The sequence below is a fragment of the Tachypleus tridentatus genome, chromosome 7, assembly GCF_004210375.1.
Source record: "Tachypleus tridentatus isolate NWPU-2018 chromosome 7, ASM421037v1, whole genome shotgun sequence".
NCBI lineage: Eukaryota > Metazoa > Arthropoda > Merostomata > Xiphosura > Limulidae > Tachypleus > Tachypleus tridentatus.
Genome location: NC_134831.1, coordinates 37,029,891 through 37,050,374, shown reverse-complemented (window position 1 = coordinate 37,050,374; position 20,484 = coordinate 37,029,891). Strand labels below are relative to the sequence as shown.

At 32.5% G+C, this 20,484-nt stretch overlaps 1 protein-coding gene across 3 annotated transcripts in view; it reads right to left on the bottom strand.

Annotated features, from left to right (window-relative positions):
- Positions 1–6,656, bottom strand: part of LOC143255444 (uncharacterized) — a 66,061-nt gene extending 59,405 nt beyond the window's left edge. The window contains exon 1 of one of the 3 annotated variants that reach the window (XM_076511117.1): positions 6,386–6,656. In XM_076511117.1, coding sequence (XP_076367232.1) covers positions 6,386–6,455 — 70 coding nt within the window. In that variant the 5' untranslated portion in view covers positions 6,456–6,656. The remainder of the gene's footprint in view (positions 1–6,385) is intronic. The other 2 variants (XM_076511118.1, XM_076511119.1) reach the window with 2 other exon arrangements.
- Between the last annotated feature and the right edge of the window lie 13,828 nt (positions 6,657–20,484).

Here is a 20,484-nt window from a genome sequence, read left to right as displayed (position 1 = left end):
AAATGAATTTTATGTTTAAAAATGACTTACAAATAAGAACCAAAATAGTTTACTAAACGTATTTGGACAAGATATCGCTGCTAGTTCAGTTTGGTTACTGTTAAGCACAAATATACTTGTTAGAGTATCCATGCTCTGCAGACATACAACTGAGTCACTAAAGACATCAGTACTATATGTTGATGTTGTTGTTTTTTTTTATTATCCTCATCATTTATAAAACTTCCTTAATTTATCAATACTATCATATAAGTGAATTAATCAATATAAACCTTAACGCTTGAATATTCAAATTAAAAGACTATCGCTAATTGAAGTTACATTAAGAATCACTTACATAATTTACCAAAACGTACAACATCGATTTTCTTAAAGTTACTGGATGGATTTGACAAAACACAATGATTACATGTAGGTTTAAATAACTGCTTTATATTGTTAAAGGCGATTAGGATCTTGATTTATATAGATAATAAATCAATGATTTTACTTTTATCATAAATAATGATATATTCTGACATCCCATAACTTTGAGCCCTCTCAGTGGCATAGCGATAAGTCTGCTGACTCGCACTGCTAAAAACCGGGTTTTGATACCCGTGGTGGGCATAACACAGGAAGCTCATTGTGTAGATTTGTGCTGAATTCAAAACAAACCAATAAACATCACTTGGAGTGATTTGATTCAATTGAGTATTCAAGAATTAGATGAAATTATGAATTAAGTTACACGAATATATCACTGAATATGTTTTAAAATCAATCACTGGATTAATATCAGCAAAAGAACCACCAGATTTACCTCAATAATTATTGAGTTCAATCTACGAATGAGTGAGAAACGTAACAATTAGCTGATGCTTCTTTACTGAACTTTGAAAACAATTACTCAAACTTTCATAAAAAATAAAATCTTACTGATTTCCTCAATAAAAAGTTGTCATTTATCTCAGTAATTATTAATCTTAATTAACGAATTTGTCTAAACAACTGAATAGTTATTTATTTTATCCACTAAGAGCGCGCGCGCGTGTGTGAATAGTGAATCTGAAAGTCCGGTTCTCTATAACTGCTCCCCAGTGTTATAGCAGTATGTCTGCGGACTCCATCACTAAAAACGAGGTTTCGATACCCGTGGCGAGCATAACACAGATAACCCATTGTGGAGCTTTGTCCTTGATTCCAAACAACCAAGTTTTTTTTTTTAAACTATTATTTAACATTCAGTCGAATAATAGCTGTTAAATAAACAAATCAAATTATGTATTTGGCACGAAAAAACCCCAATGAAAACAGTACACAGAAAGAGAAAACTGAACAAAGCTAGTCAAGCAGTCAAGTACAATAATATTAATTTCTAAACTAAATTAACAACAGGTGAAAAATAATTCGTAACTTATTATCCAGATATTGTAAAGACCTATTCACCGAAAGCCTACTGTATTATAATCATATTTACGTCTTGCTTCATATCAAACAATAAATTATTGTCGGTACTTTTCCCACAGGTTCAACAATGAAACAATTTCGTGTTACATATATTTAAGGTAACTGCTTCAACTAAAACTTCAGTCGCGTCAGACGGACAAAATATTTATGTTTTGCATGTGTGTGTGTGTGTGGGGGTTCCCTAACGCCTGTCGGTATCATCTATGGTTATTAGTTGAATAAAGTACCCGAGGTTCTTTAGAAATACCATTTTATAAGTTAGTTTATTGTTTAAGAAACACTACCCTTATGATGAAATTGTTTCTTTGAACTACATTTTAATCCATTATAAATGTTTTATTCTGCTTAAAGGGTTATCCCCTTTTGTTTTTGTTCCTAATTTTTAGGGGAAAAATTTATCTTTGTTACAGAAATATTAAATTTTATTATTGACTAAGATAGTTGTTTCTACTTTTCCCAAGCCCTACCTTTAGGTGTGTTTCCCAAAGTCAGATATATTCCATAATTTTATTACAAGAGATTTCTTTCATAAAACAGTCCCTCTTTGGTACAGTGGTAAGGCTACGGATTTACAACGCTAAAATCAGGGGTTCGATTCCCCTCGGTGAACTCAGGAGATAGCCCGATGTGACTTTGCTATAAGAAAACATACACACTTTCATAAAACTTTGAATCTTTTATTCAAGAGACATATTTTATATAGCATTTTAAAGCTAGGGACATTAACCAGTTTTTATTTATTTGTTTGCTAGATTCCGCAAAACATTTGTTCGTGGTTAAGCACAAGCTACCCCAGTGTGCTATCTGCGGGTTTCGAACCTTGTATTTTACCGTTGTAAATAAAGCTTCGAGCTTATCGGTGGCCCAAAACAGCGCTCTCACAAAGTTGAATGAGGTCTATCTACATTTGTCAATACCGCCATCTCTTGAGCTACTTGTTTGACCGAAAAGGGAGATGTGATCGTTATAAGTGCGATTTAATCTTTATTTTATTTAATGTTTTTACGTAAAACGAGGCTCAATTTTCCACTTTGCTTTATTAATAAAGCAAGTTTCATTTCTATGAACTCATTGTTCAGTAATTGCGCTTGTGAAAGTTTTTGAACGTTAGTGTAAAGCAACTTATAGGATTAACTACGCCGTCCACAATTTTGAAGTGATAGACTAGAAGGCGAAAAGTCAGAGGCCACCCTCAGTATCTGGGATATTCTGGTATTATCAAATTACAAGATTTGTTTGTCATCCCACGGCCTCATAGGGCGAAGTTGGTTTTTGTGGTAACGGGATGCATGCGAGGATCCACTGTACCACACATCATGTTCGTATAAACTCTGTAGGTCCACTGTACCACACATCATGTTCGTATAAACGCTACAGCCAACTTGAAGTTATTATTTAATGCTTCAGCCTTCGTCGCGTTGCACGTGCCCCCCAGTGGCACAGTATTATGTCTGTGGACTTACACACTAAAAACCGGGTTTCGATCCCCGTGGTGGGCAGAGCACAGATAGCCCATTGTGTAGTTTTGTGCTTAATTCAAAACAAACAAACAAGCGTTGCACGAATTTCTTACCTATTAACTGATGTCAGTATCCTAATAAAACTGCTGTTTTTTTTTTTTAATTGTGTAGTTCGTAACCTCTAGATTTCTTACCATACGAAAATCTGCGTCACTCATAAAAACATATGCTCATCTATGTACTAACTCACGAATCTGTTAATTTTTTGGTTGTTTTCATTTTTTACTTTTTGCGCCGTTCCTACTACAACCAATTATCTCCTTCCCCGTTCACTTTTATAGGTTGAAAAGTTAGTTGAACATTGGCGTACCCTTTACAGGAGTAGGGTTGCTATTGGATGTTGTTTAAAAGTTGGTTTCACATATTAGCAAGTGGAACTTCTTGAGCCTATATATATATAACGATAAAATCTATTTAATCTGAGTGCTTTGGAAAATGGGTCTTTCTTCTTCAGGGTTAAACTGGCCTATGACACTTATTAGCATACAGGTGTTAAAAATATATGTTATTGACATTGGTGGGCTCAGCTTTCCATTGTATTTAGTTTTTAATTTATGAATATCATTAATAGGGAGACATTTATAAGTATTATTAAGTTTTAGTTTTGTTATTGGCACAGTTGCATTACTGCATGCGAAACATGGGTGTTTGCGAGTTGCACCTTGCCGTGACGTGGAACATCGTCGACAAAGGTTTGCTAAATATACCACACTTACTTTCTGTCTTTATTGTACTGTCAAAGACTGAAGTAGAAAACCACTGAAGATAAAGCAACAAGTCACGCTTGTGTCATTAGACAGTTTACGTGACATCGTAATACCATACTCTAGGGAGAAACAAAGCACGTGAACAGAAATAAGCTGACATGACCTCTGCTCCGAGAATAGAATGTAGAATATACCATCTTATGTTTCATGCAGTGTTTCCAAAGAAAATTTTCAAGAGTAATAAGACTACACTTTGAATATATTAAACCTTTTATTACAATATATGGTTCAGAGCCAAACCAATAACCATAGCAAGTATTCGAATACTTTTCATACTTTTCATCCTTCTGGGATGTATGGAATTTAGCAGTATACCATACAGACATACAAAGATAAGTGTCCTCCCCTTTACTGAGTAAGTGTCCATATAGAGAATGAAACTAAACACACTGCCCACTATCCAGTATGTCGAGATGCCCTTTATTGCAAGTTTTATTTTCGTTAGAAACTATAGTAAAAAGAGAGAGAGGCCGAAAACATGTGCCCTAAATGGTGCGGTGCCAATTAACCAGTGTTCGACTGTAAAGTATAACGTTTGTTTACTCAAAACCAATTATTCGACTTCTGGTTTCAGAAGAAACTTGTTCAGATGACAAATGATTAAATACAAGAGCATAGTTACTTAGCATGGATCCTCTGTGCGAGTATACTATAGTTCTAGGTATTTCGGTATCTTATACCTGGGCCAAAAACACAAGATTCAAGAATATGTGCCCCTAATTTTGAGCTGCTAACTAGAAGGAAGGCAGTCAAAGAGAAGTATTTACCTAACATTGCAAGTTTTAATTAATTACTTGGTCACAAAGAACTTTCTCTTAACAAAATCCATCTAACTGATAGGCTGTTTTTTGTTTTTTTTTGGTGTGGAATATCCATCTTCAAGTAGAAAATCCATTTTTTAAAATAATTATCTAAATGAAAAATATATATTTCTAGTTGCTGGACCAACTGGAACATGGTTTACTTTTTAAACTCAACAAATCCTTTATGGAAGAACTCATCCATAATTCCAATTGTTAACAGTTTGACAGAATAAGTTGAGGTATGTCAAGTATTCGTACCTGGTACCTCCCACTCTATAAAAGCCATTTAGATTCTTTTTCGTATTGTTTACCAAATTTGCGGAGCGAATCCCCTATGTGTAAACATAAACACACCTGTTGTTTTCATTTTCTCGTCAGCCATACTCTCACACAAACTCGCTATGTTCCAACGATAGTCTAAGAAAGAAATAGCAATACCATTAGGTTTTTGTTCTATTAGTTTTTCCATACGTATCTTTGTAGGCGTATTTTGAATTTCCGTCCTAACTGTTACTACCTCGCCCGATTGAAGATGCTTTAAACGATAGGACAATATGCGTACAAGCTTCACATTTGGATGAACTACTTTTACAAATTTGTATAATCTTCTAGGTAATTAAAAGTAAAAAAGTCGAAACGTTTACCAATGTTTCAGGTTGTTGAATTAAAAGTAAAGTTTTTTGCTAAATGGTGGATTTAAGTTAATATAAATAGTATATTCTCAAATAAAACCAACCCTAATTTTTCACGTATAAATAGTTTTTCCCTCGAGTGTATGCTTGTACTTATAATTTTCCAGAGTTAGGGACTATAGCTACTTCTTGAAAAGTTCGTATTTAACTGTTAACAACTGTCAAACAAGTTATTATATATACACATGTATAAAAATTCATTACATCCTACGTACAGTTTTCTTTTCCCATAAACAAAAGTGCACTACATCCTACGTACAGTTTTCTTTTCCCATAGACAAAAGTGCACTACATCCTAGGTACAGTTTTCTTTTCCCATAGACAAAAGTGCACTACATCCTACGAACAGTTTTCTTTTCCCATAGACAAAAGTGCACTACATCCTACGAACAGTTTTCTTTTCCCATAGACAAAAGTGCACTACATCCTACGAACAGTTTTCTTTTCCCATAGACAAAGTGCACTACATCCTACGAACAGTTTTCTTTTCCCATAGACAAAAGTGCACTACATCCTACGAACAGTTTTCTTTTCCCATAGACAAAGTGCACTACATCCTACGAACAGTTTTCTTTTCCCATAGACAAAGTGCACTACATCCTACGAACAGTTTTCTTCCCATAGACAAAGTGCACTACATCCTACGAACAGTTTTCTTTTCCCATAGACAAAAGTGCACTACATCCTACGAACAGTTTTCTTTTCCCATAGACAAAAGTGCACTACATCCTACGAACAGTTTTCTTTTCCCATAGACAAAAGTGCACTACATCCTACGAACAGTTTTCTTTTCCCATAGACAAAAGTGCACTACATCCTACGAACAGTTTTCTTTTCCCATAGACAAAAGTACACCACATCATGCAGTTTCCAGTTATACCACAAATCCCATCACTGACGATAGAGATGTCGTTTTCTTGGACATCCAAGATTCCATTTTGTTATATATACAAATTTCTTTGCTTTAAAATTCTCAGGTTATAAATTTTTAATTTATCACAACACTATGATTTAAGATTTCCCAAGAGTCTTTTGCCATTTCTTAAAAATAATATTAATGTTTTACGAAACAATAAAATTTCACAGTCACTCAATTATGTCGATCATTATTTTAAATATTTTACATAGTAAGTCTCAAATTTGTTAATACTTACTAACAACTTGGATGTAAAGTGCCGCCCACAAAATAAAACCTCCTGATCGATATCCTGCCAAACATTTCATTTTCTCTTCTGTCAAGGTTACATTTTATTTTAAACGACAAATACAGCTCGGTTTAACATATTTGTATAAATACCCTGACACCTGATAACGTCAGCATTCTGAACACATGTTAGCCTAATGTTTGTAAGACATTAACTCTTTCCTAACCGTGTCTTCTAACACGAGACGAGGCCCGATGTTTTGTTTAAATCCTAAGTGTGCACGCGGAATAAGTCCACTTTATGAGTAGGGAGAAAGGCAGAGACAGCTCGTGAACGTGACGTTGTTCTACATGTCCCGCTGAAAGGTGCGGGTGAGAGAAAGGTGTGGTTCGTCTGGGAATTCATGGGAAATGTTCTAAGATTCTTTCACGGAGTTTCATGTAATCGGTTTGAGGTCAGTAACTGTTACACCAGTACTCGTCAGTCACTGTCAGCTCTGTAACAAAATAGGCAGCCTTTCTACAAGTACTACGTCTATTGTTCACTGTCAGCTTTCCTTTCTTCAGCTCTGAAACATAATTTACAGCCTTAATATTGCTCAGCTCTGTAACAAAATCGGCAGCCTTTCTATTGTTCAGATCTGTAACACAACTTACAGCATTTCTATTGTTCAACTCTGAAACACAATTAACATCTCTTTTCTGTAATCTAATGTTCAGTAACGACTATTCCCAATCGAGATCGTATTAATTAATCACTCTCAACTATAAAAAGTCAAGAGCATGTTATCGATTCATGTTAATTAACCTGTTGACTGCCAAGTATTTCAGCTGCTACGGCAACTCCGAACCAAGTTCAAAATACAACTCTAATGCTTCTTCATTTTGTATCCTTTTTCTTGACGCCATTTTGGATCGAAAGTAAAACAATATGTAAGTAGGTCAAATACATGTATAATGCTAACATCTAGCGTTGAAGATAGATATTATTGAGAACAAATTAACTCGTCCGTGGTACTGTGTTACCGATAGGCTTGGACGAGTTATCTCGTCTACGGCACTGATCAGGTTAACGTTGTATATTTCATTAAGTAGGTATGTTTTGCAAAGCTAAGTTCAACGGAGCTGTTCAAAGCATTAAAAATATGTTTATTTTGTTTACGTCCAAAATAGAATTTCAAAATATCACATAGTAAATTTCGTAACGCTACAATTAATGTTTTTTTATATAAAATATCACTTAGTTATTTCCGTAACGCTACATTTAGTGTTTTTATAAAATATAACCCAGTTATTTTCGTAACGCTAAAGTTAGTATGATGGTTTAACGTGTTAGAAAGCCTAGAAGCTGTGATTATTGTACAAACTGATAAACTGTGTCTCGTGATTTCACGTGTTGGTGGACGTATAGGGGGAAATACAGTCTGTCCGACGATTGCTTGTATTGGTAGATATACGATATTTAAAGGTTTGACAAAAGTTAGATATATCTGATGACTTAATTTGTTGACAAAAGTAAAGCGCGTCTAATAATTTAATGTGGTGCTAATGGGAAATTGTGTCTGACAATTTAACTAATTGATAAATGAGATGAACGCCTATTGACTTGACCTGCTGTTAAAAGTGTGTAAATTGCTCTAATGTTAAGAAAGCTTGATGACGTAAATTCGTTTAATTTTTGATAATTAACTTTCTCAACGAAAATTTGCTGACACGAAATTTTCACATAAATTACGTAAAAATACATTGATTTTTCTGGTCATTTGTGTACTTAAACGTATTTGGTTTTAGTAAAAGTATATGATAATTAGATTGGTTTATTTTTGTCACACCTTATTTATGTGAAACCCATTGTTTTGTGTTTTATGTGCATGAAAAGCTGTGTTTGCTATAAAATGAGGAAGTCTGAATACTTACGTTTAGCTTCTTTTCATAAAACGTAGAAACACGGAGTGAAACACATAAAGTGAAACCCACTTAGAGCCTATGAAGCTGTATATGTACGACATTATCTTATACCGTATATGTACGGTATAAAGATGTGACATGAAACACATCAAGTAAATACAATAACAACTTATCAGTCTGCACATACGATATTATCTTAGTTCGACATAAAGATGTATACAGATTCTTATCCTAGAGTTTCACTTGCTTTAAGTAAATATGTAAAAACTATCAACAACTTTCATAGAGTGTCACTACTCTTGTTTTACATGAAAGAAATATTTAATTATTTTTCTTATATTAAAGGCTAAATATCTTTTTATAGTTTCAGTGAATGTGTTTTTATGAGTCTAAGAAAAGCTAAGAGCTAAATTTATTTGTATAATAATTGAACATATCTATTCAACCAAATGTAGAAAACTTATTAGTAAGTTAATGTACTTGTTTTAAATGAGAGTAAAAGGCTAGCTTGTTTTATTTAAGCGCAAAGTCACATTGTGGTATCTATGTGTCCACCATGGTGAATCGAACCCCGGATTTTAGAGTAGTAAGTACGCATATTTTCTGCTTTCCTACCAAGAAAGGTTCCTATCTCTTCATATACTTTTATTGTAATTGTTCTATGCGAGTGAGAGAACAAAATATCAACTTGATCTCAGTGAACGGAATCGAAATTATCTAATAAAAGGTAACATTTTTATTAAATTAAGCACAGTAATTAAATAAAGGAAGAAGTTTTCAAATAAGACAATTTATATTAAGTTTCAATTCTTATATGGTCAAACTTTATCCATTACGCATTTATAACAGGTTATGTTCTTTCTCTATAAGTCAATCTATTATTCAAGCACAAAATCGATGCTAACATGGTTTTGTCGGAAACATTACTCAAAGTTCAAACACCATGAGCTATTGACAGAGATTTCAAGCTATTACACGCAGTTTTCGAGTGCTTGAGCAGATGCCTGTTCTCACGTGGCGACACTATTAATTTTTTACGTAGTGTTTGGAACACTCTAAAACACGTGTTTTCTTCTTTTTTAGTTGTCATAAGTAATTATTTTGTAGAAGAGAAGTAGAATCATTCTCCAGCTTAAGAATAAATATTTTGAGATGATAAAATGATTTAAATATCTACTTTCAAAATTATAAGAGTATGTAGTGAGTTGGCTACAACTTCCCCATTGTGTTCGATTTAAAACGGAGAACCATAATTTATTGGTTATGTTTTTCTGCAACAAGAACATGACTAGGTTCTCAAGTACACAGCAACAATTTGACAAGTATCGAAATTCTTATTAACATCACGAAACAATTGTAGAAGCTAGTACTGTTCTTTACTTCATTGTTATACAGCAAGTTACCTCTGTTTCATGTTTTAGTGTATTCTTGAGTTAGCATTTGGGACGACAAAATTTTAATTTTCCAAGTACATTATTTTGGGTTAATTTTGAAAAAAAAAATTTCTTTCAAGAACAGAATACTCGGTGATACCAATATTTCGACTTAGCCCAATTTAGTGGAAACATTAATATTAAAGATTATTCTATATTTGAAAGTTGTTTTTGTATTCCAACTAATATGCTTATATTACTTCAAACATCACTGACTTTATACGGTTTCTATAAGTACTGAATCATCTTCATGACTATTTGATTTTTACTTCATTATTTTTTAATCATATGTGCTATGACCCAGCATGACCAGGTGGTTAGGGCGTTCGGCTATTAATTTGAGGGTTGCAGATTCGAATCCCCGTCGTACCAAACAAGCTTGCTCTTTCAGCTGTGGGGGGAGCCATAATGTTATGGTTAATCCCACTATTCGTTGGTAAAAGAATAGTCCAAGAGTTGGACGCTGCTAAAGTAGGGACGGCTAGCGCTAATAGCCCTCGTGTAGCTTTGCGCGAAATTCAAAAAACAACAAATAAATAACCTGATGTACTGTGACTGCGTTAGGTTTTAAAATATAAGTTGTAACTATGTCATTATTATTTTACCACTTTCTTTTATAATAAATCATGTATTACACCATTTTTTATTATTCATTGTTTGTATTGCGCGTACGTCACAGAAGATTAGCTCATGTTTTGTGTTGGTTTGTTGGCTGTTTAAAATAATATGTGTAGCTTCAGTTCTAGTATACTAAATTTGAAAAATTGTGTTAACGTGGTACATGTTTATATGACTAGTTTTTTATGTTAACGAGGTACATGTTTATATGACTAGCTTTTATGATTTATGATAATTGGTGTTAATTTTTATATATTATTGTTTTTATATGTACGATAATATTTATATTAAAGATGTATTTGTGTTGTGTTTTTTTCTTATGTTAAACTACCATCATTAATAGGTTTCCTTGTTAGAGCTGCCGTCACTCAAGGAACTGACTACTGATTATTGCCATGTTCTAGTATACAAATCGGCTTTCCATTCCTAAAGTGACTTATAAACGATTTTTTTATATTGAAAGAATTTACCACTGGTTTGCTTCATACCAAAGGGGCTCATCAGCTTTTTCTTTATACAATATAAATTGATTACTGCGTTGTTTTATGTCAAGTGGATTGACCGTTGTGTTATTTTATATTGAATGTTAAGCTAATTTATAAACACTATTTTTTTGCTTTCATTGAAACGTTTATGTTATTGTCAATATAATTGATAAAGACTGTTCCTGTGATTAATATTGTGTGTCAGTTTTAATAAGACTTTTGTTTATCTGGTTATCTTGTGAAGGTTTATGTCGTACCTCAACCTGGTGTATCTTGATTTAGCATGTGTTTTATTTATGTGTTATAATGTAATAACGATTATGTGAAGTGTTAGCACACACTTAGATTCATTAATAGCTAAGGTCATGTTTCGTTTTCGACTGTTAATTATAGCTACAAAGTAGTTATTTGTACATGAACCAAATGCAGAGCTAATATATTTGTATCTTATAGGCGAGTATATCATGTGATTCTATTAGACACTGCATACATAAATAACCAAACTAAACGCATTGATATCAATAATCACATCACACTTGCATTGCAAGACTCATTACAAATAACACCATGTGTGATTTCTGTATTGTTGCTAATGTTTTATTTTCATTTAATCGAGTACTTTAGACTTTGTTGATGAGCAAACTGAAACATAAGTAACTTTTTTATCTAAAAAAAATATTTTTTTCTAACAAGCTTCACGTGTATTTATAGAAAGTAAGGCTAAAGTGATAAATGTAAAACCTGAAGTTTACCATTTCTTTCAGTCGAAGAAAATCTTGTAATTTCATTACAGCAAACCTTTATTTATACACAGCTTATCAGCCACTAAAGTAAAACGGTAATAATGTTATATTTCAGTTTTAAGTTGTGTTATGTAAACGTCCATTTAACGGAAAGATAATTTATATTATTTGCTAATAAAATAGTCTAAGAGAGTGTCACTAACCTTGTAAAGTTATCCACTACAACATGGAATTAATTAACCTTGTATTCTAATTATATTTGTCTAGGAGTTTGGCTTTTATTTGAGCCTTATTATATTAGTATAACAATATATGTAATGGTTGCAAATATTTGTTCATACACTCACACACATTACGTTCGGTATACTGAACCTAACAGTGAACTAAAGAGTTTTGTATATACTAGATGAGGAATGTTGTTCATATCCGTAGTAAGTGGTTATAAGGCTGAGTTAAGCCTAAATGACCCAGTATAATGATAACACAACAAAGCACTAAAAGTGTCATGAACACTAAAGTGGTGGAAGAACTGTCTTGAGGCATCTCATAAATCTTAATATAAAGTATAAACTTTAGAAGTGCGTGTAACACTTATATCATAAAATAAAGTTTTAGTAAAAGGGCATTAACGTTTACAGATAAAAGTAAAACACTGATTTTTCAATATAGAACGTGAACAGGTCAACTTGAAGTTATTTGGTTTATCAAGTGATTGTCTGAAGTATTTTTAATGTAAAATTATTATCGCTACCTGAAAATTGTACCTTCAAAACTGATATTATGTAAATCAAATCAACACTTAATTATGTTTAATATGAAAATCAAGCTAACAGTTGCTTCTACTCAGTAGATTGAACAAACAGTTTATTGACGTTTGTCGTGTAGTCAGCTAGAAAATGCACTTTTAATTCAAACTCGTATGATATTATGTTTGTATCTCACATGTAATAAACCGAACACTTTCAGTGACTTTAAAGTTTTTAATGTTGAAGTAACGATCGAAACATCATCTCTGTGATAGAAAACTCGACCAGTAGAGAAACGTGTGTCCAACAAATCAGTGGCGATATTGTAGCCTACTGGTGACGAGATTGTTAAATCTGAGAACTATCCCAGAACTTAGATGTATCTTTCCCGATATTGTAGCCTAGTGGTGACGAGATTGTTAAATCTGAGAAATATCCCAGAACTTAGATGTATCTTTCCGATATTGTAGCCTACTGGTGACGAGATTGTTAAATCTGAGAACTATCCCAGAACTTAGATGTATCTTTCCCGATATTGTAGCCTACTGGTGACGAGATTGTTAAATCTGAGAACTATCCCAGAACTTAGATGTATCTTTCCCGATATTGTAGCCTAGTGGTGACGAGATTGTTAAATCTGAGAAATATCCCAGAACTTAGATGTATCTTTCCCGATATTGTAGCCTACTGGTGACGAGATTGTTAAATCTGAGAACTATCCCAGAACTTAGATGTATCTTTCCCGATATTGTAGCCTACTGGTGACGAGATTGTTAAATCTGAAAACTATCCCAGAACTTAGATGTATCTTTCCCGATATTGTAGCCTGGTGGTGACGAGATTGTTAAATCTGAGAAATATCCCAGAACTTAGATGTATCTTTCCTGATATTGTAGCCTAGTGGTGACGAGATTGTTAAATCTGAGAAATATCCCAGAACTTAGATGTATCTTTCCCGATATTGTAGCCTACTGGTGACGAGATTGTTAAATCTGAGAACTATCCCAGAACTTAGATGTATCTTTCCCGATATTGTAGCCTAGTGGTGACGAGATTGTTAAATCTGAGAAATATCCCAGAACTTAGATGTATCTTTCCCGATATTGTAGCCTACTGGTGACGAGATTGTTAAATCTGAGAACTATCCCAGAACTTAGATGTATCTTTCCCGATATTGTAGCCTACTGGTGACGAGATTGTTAAATCTGAGAACTATCCCAGAACTTAGATGTATCTTTCCCGATATTGTAGCCTAGTGGTGACGAGATTGTTAAATCTGAGAAATATCCCAGAACTTAGATGTATCTTTCCCGATATTGTAGCCTACTGGTGACGAGATTGTTAAATCTGAGAACTATCCCAGAACTTAGATGTATCTTTCCCGATATTGTAGCCTACTGGTGACGAGATTGTTAAATCTGAAAACTATCCCAGAACTTAGATGTATCTTTCCCGATATTGTAGCCTGGTGGTGACGAGATTGTTAAATCTGAGAAATATCCCAGAACTTAGATGTATCTTTCCTGATATTGTAGCCTAGTGGTGACGAGATTGTTAAATCTGAGAAATATCCCAGAACTTAGATGTATCTTTCCCGATATTGTAGCCTACTGGTGACGAGATTGTTAAATCTGAGAACTATCCCAGAACTTAGATGTATCTTTCCCGATATTGTAGCCTAGTGGTGACGAGATTGTTAAATCTGAGAAATATCCCAGAACTTAGATGTATCTTTCCCGATATTGTAGCCTAGTGGTGACGAGATTGTTAAATCTGAGAAATATTTTTCTGTCAGAACTATCCCAGAACTTAGATGTATCTTTCCCGATATTGTAGCCTAGTGGTGACGAGATTGTTAAATCTGAGAAATATATTTCTGTCAGAACTATCCCAGAACTTAGATGTATCTTTCCCGATTCTTTAAATTGTAATCATGTTTACTTTTTATCTTTATATGACTAGTGTCTCAATATGGAACGTTGTTACAGCTACAGATTCAGGGATTTTAAATCTACACTAATTATAAAGGTATGTTTTCATCTCATTCCTGTCCTGAATAGCAAAACATGCTTTAAGCTGTTCAAATATTTTATTGTACATAGAAAACATATTACGCTACACTTATAGCTCTGAATTAGTAAAACTATAAGAGAAAAACGTCTCATTATGATTCAACGGGCCTGAAATTAGTCAGTGAATGTAAAACTTGAAAGTGTACTGATCTTTGTATTTCCTGTTCATATTTCAAACTGAAACCTTCATTAGTTCCTTCTTAGTGGAACTTGTTAGAAACCAAATTTCTGATTAAAAGACAAATTACCACGGAAAGTGTTTGACAAATCAACAGTGGTGGTTATGGTGCTAGACTTGCAGATCGCGGGGTCAAATCCCTGCTACACTGAATATGCTCCTTTTTCAGTCGTAAGGGGGCATTAGAATGTTATGGTCAATCTCACTATTCGTTGATAAAATCGTAGCTCAAGAGTTGGTGAAGAGTAATACTGACCAGCTATCTTCTCTTTCAAATTAGGGACGACTAATACAGATAATCATCGTGTAGCTTTGTGCGAAATTCAAAACAATTCCAATGAAGCGTTCGAGCAAAGTACAATAAGTTGTTGTTCGTTAATAACTGTTTTTATTTCTCTTAGTTAGTTGGTTGGTAATTAAGTGCAAAGCTACACAATGGGCTATCTGTGATTTGTTCGTCACAGGTATAGAAACCCGGTTTCTAGCGTTCTAAGTCTGCGGTCTGTGCCATTGAGGGGCTTTTCTGTCAATCTCCTTTTCAAACATACACTAGTTCCGTAGATTACCCTGTTTACATTAATTATGTCTGTTTGATCTTAGTGGAAGCTTTTTTGTTCGTCTCCCGTTAAAACATACACTAGTTTTGTAGATTACCCTGTTTATACTAATTATGTCTGTGTGGTCCTCACGTATGGTAAACAGTTTCCTCTCACTAAAGATTTCAGACTTTTCTAGTGTAGTTTCGACCGAATACAAAACAACAGAAAGTTTCAGTCAGCATGTGTCATTAAAACATCCCGGACAGTCATTGGATGTTTTCACAGATATATTTCTAGCTAGTGATATTGGTAACATACTTTCTGTTTAAAGCTTGTCTCACTTAAGTCACTTATTTGAAATTAGAATACAGAAAGGCTTTTAGTAGCGTTTAAATTTTCTACGCTGGAATTTGAGTGTTTATAGCACTAAAATTAGGTGCTCGATTCCTGCAATAGGCTCAGCGCAGACAGATAAGTGTGCCTCTTTTTTGTAGAAACAAACAAAACGTGTTTAATATAGTGTCGTTCGGAGTGTTTAGAGTGTTGGTATAGATATCCCATAGGTTGCAGTATTTTTGTTTAAAGTGTTGGTATAGATATCCCATAGGTTGCAGTATTTTTGTTTAAAGTGTTGTTATAGATATCCCATAGGTTGCAGTATTTTTGTTTAAAGTGTTGGTATAGATATCCCATAGGTTGCAGCATTTTTGTTTAAATGTTGGTATAGATATCCCATAGGTTGCAGTATTTTTGTTTCTAATTTGTTTATCGTTTTAAGATAGTGAAAGAGGTGGTCTTTGGTTCTTAAGAATTTTAAGTGAGACAAACTGTAATAGGTTATTATGATAGGCTTAGAATTATGCGATAATCAAAGGTATTTATACATAATGTAATATATATTTTTATGCTAAGACCTGTATTAGATGATAACCAATTTATTATGACAAGTAAACGTCTAGTCTTACACTGATGGTACATGATAAATAGTGTTACAATAAACTTCAAATTATATGATAACCAGTAATAATGTAATGCATTACGTATTACGATAAACCTCACCGACAGTCGGATTGGTCGAATAAACCTCTAAACAAGTTCATAATCTCATTATATATGTTATAATAATAACCAATAATAGTGTAATACGTATTATGATAAACCTTACTACAATACCAACAGAATGGATTGGTTGCATAAACCTGTGAATGAGCTCATAAATTAATATGTTGCTTATAGTAAACCTAAGTAAAAACTTAAATAAACAATATCAATTGTATATCAGTCATTATCGAAGCTGAATTTCGTATCCAACATGAATAAAAGCAGCGTTTTCGTTTCGTCAATCAATATTATTTATACCAAATGGGCTATGAAACGTTAAAATGTTTCACATCATCCAAAATCCATATTTTGAATCTCCATTAAACCACAAGAAAACGAAAGAAATGAATTTCACCTTCAACATTATGGCCGATAACAAAATCGCTAGAACTGATACACAATTCAAAACAGAAATATTGGGTTATACATTCCCTGGGATTCAGTACATGAAACAAAACAAAAACTCAACATATTAAGAAACCAAATAAACACAACCACAAAACTATGTTCACCTGATAAAATTAATAATTAAATCAACAAAATAAAACAACACTTCATGAACATCAACAAATTTCCTTAAAAAACTGTTGAAAAATTATACAGACACACCTAGTGCAATAACACAATCAAGAACAAACAAACAATCATAAATCCCAAGATATAACAAGCTATAAAATCTTATACTACTGCATACCATATGTTCCCGACATCAGTGAAAAAATAACCAACATTTGGAAAAAAAACGTATAACAAAACACAACATTCAAAGAACACAAAAAACAAAAAAAACCTATACATGTTTTTAAACACTGCAAATCAAATAAACACAACATAACCATAGAAAACACCAAGATACTTAGTAGGGAAACAAATGTAAAATCAAAGAAGCCCTACTTATACAATAACTAAAACTAAAATTAAACCAATATAAAGGAACACCTTTACACCTATATTAATTAATAACCTAACATCTAACTGCAACGCCCCCTACAATTCCGTGCCCATTTATTCTGTCATCCCTGATAAATGAGCCCGGCAATGGTCAGTTGCAAACTCTCTCTTGTTAACATGAAAATGACCTAGGAAGATCGAAACGTTCTTCTCTGCTTTGTCAGCAAAAGTGTTAATATCTATATCAATTGTTCTAAGATACATAAACCTACCATTGTTTAATAATTATACGTTCAGTGATTTAATACGTTCCAAATATGTTTATTTTAAGAAGTAATCTTTCAAAAGGCATGTATGTTTAACGGCAGGTTTGTTCGAGTTATGTGGATACACAAATAACGTTAAAAACACTACATAAAGTTGTTATATACCACGGAAAACACCGCTGTTTATAAGCCTAGAAATGACAGCAACACGAGCCTTCCATTTCCAACGAGATCATTAGGGAATACATATGAAGGTTCTTCAAGCAGTGCTTGATTGAGTTTAACTAGTCGGGAGATGGTATACCAAGTAAAAATGTGTTAGTCTTCATTAAAGAAAGAGTTATCTTAATTCTAAGAAAAGATATAAAGTGTTAAGGAGCTATTTCATCTTTTAATTTCATTTTTTCTTCCATGGAAAAAACAACTGAGAGGCACCAGTTTCCTATGTATTAAATCTTTAACGAAATGAGAGATAGACATGGAGATATGCGACACTGTAGTAACTTCCTTCTAAGTAGAGAAACTGGTAAGGCGTTTTAAGTTACAGCTTAGATAACTCCATAAGTCCACTAGACACAAAGAAAAAATTCTCCAAATAGCTGTTTAAGTTAGATATTGTGTAAAGATTACGTGTATCTGTAAAAGACATTGATATAATCTTTTCAAAGTGTAATTGTCCTTATTAGTTAAGAAACGTGTTCAGTACATTGCCGAAAGCTACTTAATGGTGGTTAATGGAGGGAAAACACGGTCTAGGATATATTTTGTTGTTTTAATATAAACATCCAATTATGTCTAAATCTCGAAACTCGTAATATTGCTTCAATCTTTTCTCTTGTAGTACTTTATTTCGGGTTAATTAGATATTTTGGATATCAGAAACTAAAAGCCTAAACGGAATACTTCAGACTTTATAATTGATACTTCAGTATCATTGATTAAGACTTCAACTTTACGTTAAAGTATATATTACCTTCAAACATTTTTAGTTTACCAGAATCTCAATGTTGTATCTTGCAAATTGGGCATTATCTGATTTTATCAAAAGATTAATCATCATTACCTGATCATTATCATTGTTCTCTGATCTAATCAAAATATTTAATCGTTGTTATCTGACCTTATCAAAATATTTAGTCGTTGTTATCTGACCTTAATAAAATATTTAATCGTTGTTTTCTGATCTTGTCAAAATATTTAATCGTTGTTATCTGACCTTATCAAAATATTTAACCGTTGTTATCTGACCTTATTAAAATATTTAATCGTTGTTATCTGATCTTATCAAAATATTTAATTGTTGTTATCTGACCTTATCAAAATATTTAATCGTTGTTATCTGATCTTATCAAAATATTTAATCGTTGTTATCTGACCTTATCAAAATATTTAACCGTTGTTATCTGACCTTATTAAAATATTTAATCGTTGTTATCTGATCTTATCAAAATATTTAATCGTTGTTATCTGACCTTATCAAAATATTTAGCCGTTGTTATCTGATCTTATCAAAATATGTAATCGTTGTTATCTGACCTTATCAAAATATGTAATCGTTGTTATCTGATCTTATCAAAATAGTTAATCGTTGTTATCTGACCTTATCAAAATATTTAGCCGTTGTTATCTGATCTTATCAAAATATGTAATCGTTGTTATCTGACCTTATCAAAATATTTAACCATTGTTATCTCATCTTATCAAAAGATTTAATCATTGTTATCTGGTCTTATCAAAATATTTAATCGTTGTTATCTGACCTTATCAAAATATTTAATCGTTGTTATCTGATCTTATCAAAATATTTAATCGTTGTTATCTGACCTTATCAAAATATTTAACCGTTGTTATCTGACCTTATCAAAATATTTAATCGTTGTTATCTGATCTTATCAAAATATTTAACCGTTGTTATCTCATCTTATTAACATATTTAATCGTTGTTATCTGGTCTTATCAAAATATTTAATCGTTGTTATCTGACCTTATCAAAATATTTAACCATTGTTATCTCATCTTATCAAAAGATTTAATCGTTGTTATCTGACCTTATCAAAATATTTAACCGTTGTTATCTGACCTTATTAAAATATTTAATCGTTGTTATCTGATCTTATCAAAATATTTAATCGTTGTTATCTGACCTTATCAAAATATTTAGCCGTTGTTATCTGATCTTATCAAAATATGTAATCGTTGTTATCTGACCTTATCAAAATATGTAATCGTTGTTATCTGATCTTATCAAAATAGTTAATCGTTGTTATCTGACCTTATCAAAATATTTAGCCGTTGTTATCTGATCTTATCAAAATATGTAATCGTTGTTATCTGACCTTATCAAAATATTTAACCATTGTTATCTCATCTTATCAAAAGATTTAATCATTGTTATCTGGTCTTATCAAAATATTTAATCGTTGTTATCTGACCTTATCAAAATATTTAATCGTTGTTATCTGATCTTATCAAAATATTTAATCGTTGTTATCTGACCTTATCAAAATATTTAACCGTTGTTATCTGACCTTATCAAAATATTTAATCGTTGTTATCTGATCTTATCAAAATATTTAACCGTTGTTATCTCATCTTATTAACATATTTAATCGTTGTTATCTGGTCTTATCAAAATATTTAATCGTTGTTATCTGACCTTATCAAAATATTTAACCGTTGTTATCTGATCTTATCAAAATATTTAAACGTTGTTATCTGACCTTGTCAAAATATTTAACCGTTGTTATCTGATCTTATCAAAATATCTAATTGTTGTCGTCTGACCTTATCAAAAAGGCTTACTCGTTATTTCGTTTTTGTTTATGATTTCACGTTTTGTATCTGCACTGTTGATCTTCAATCCTGTATTCAGAAATTTCCAAATAGTTATATATATTTTGTAACAATGATATGTAATAACCACTAGTACTGTATGTTGTTGTTATAATTTACTTAAACTTGAAACTTCGATAACAATAGCATGATAAAGTAGTTTTTAATTAACTATAGCTTACTGAATAAAGTCATAGATTCAATGCACGTTGTTGAAGCTGGAACACTGACTATATAAATCAAAATGATACATTGCTTGTAATACTCGTATGTACGAAATGTTATTGTTATACTTTA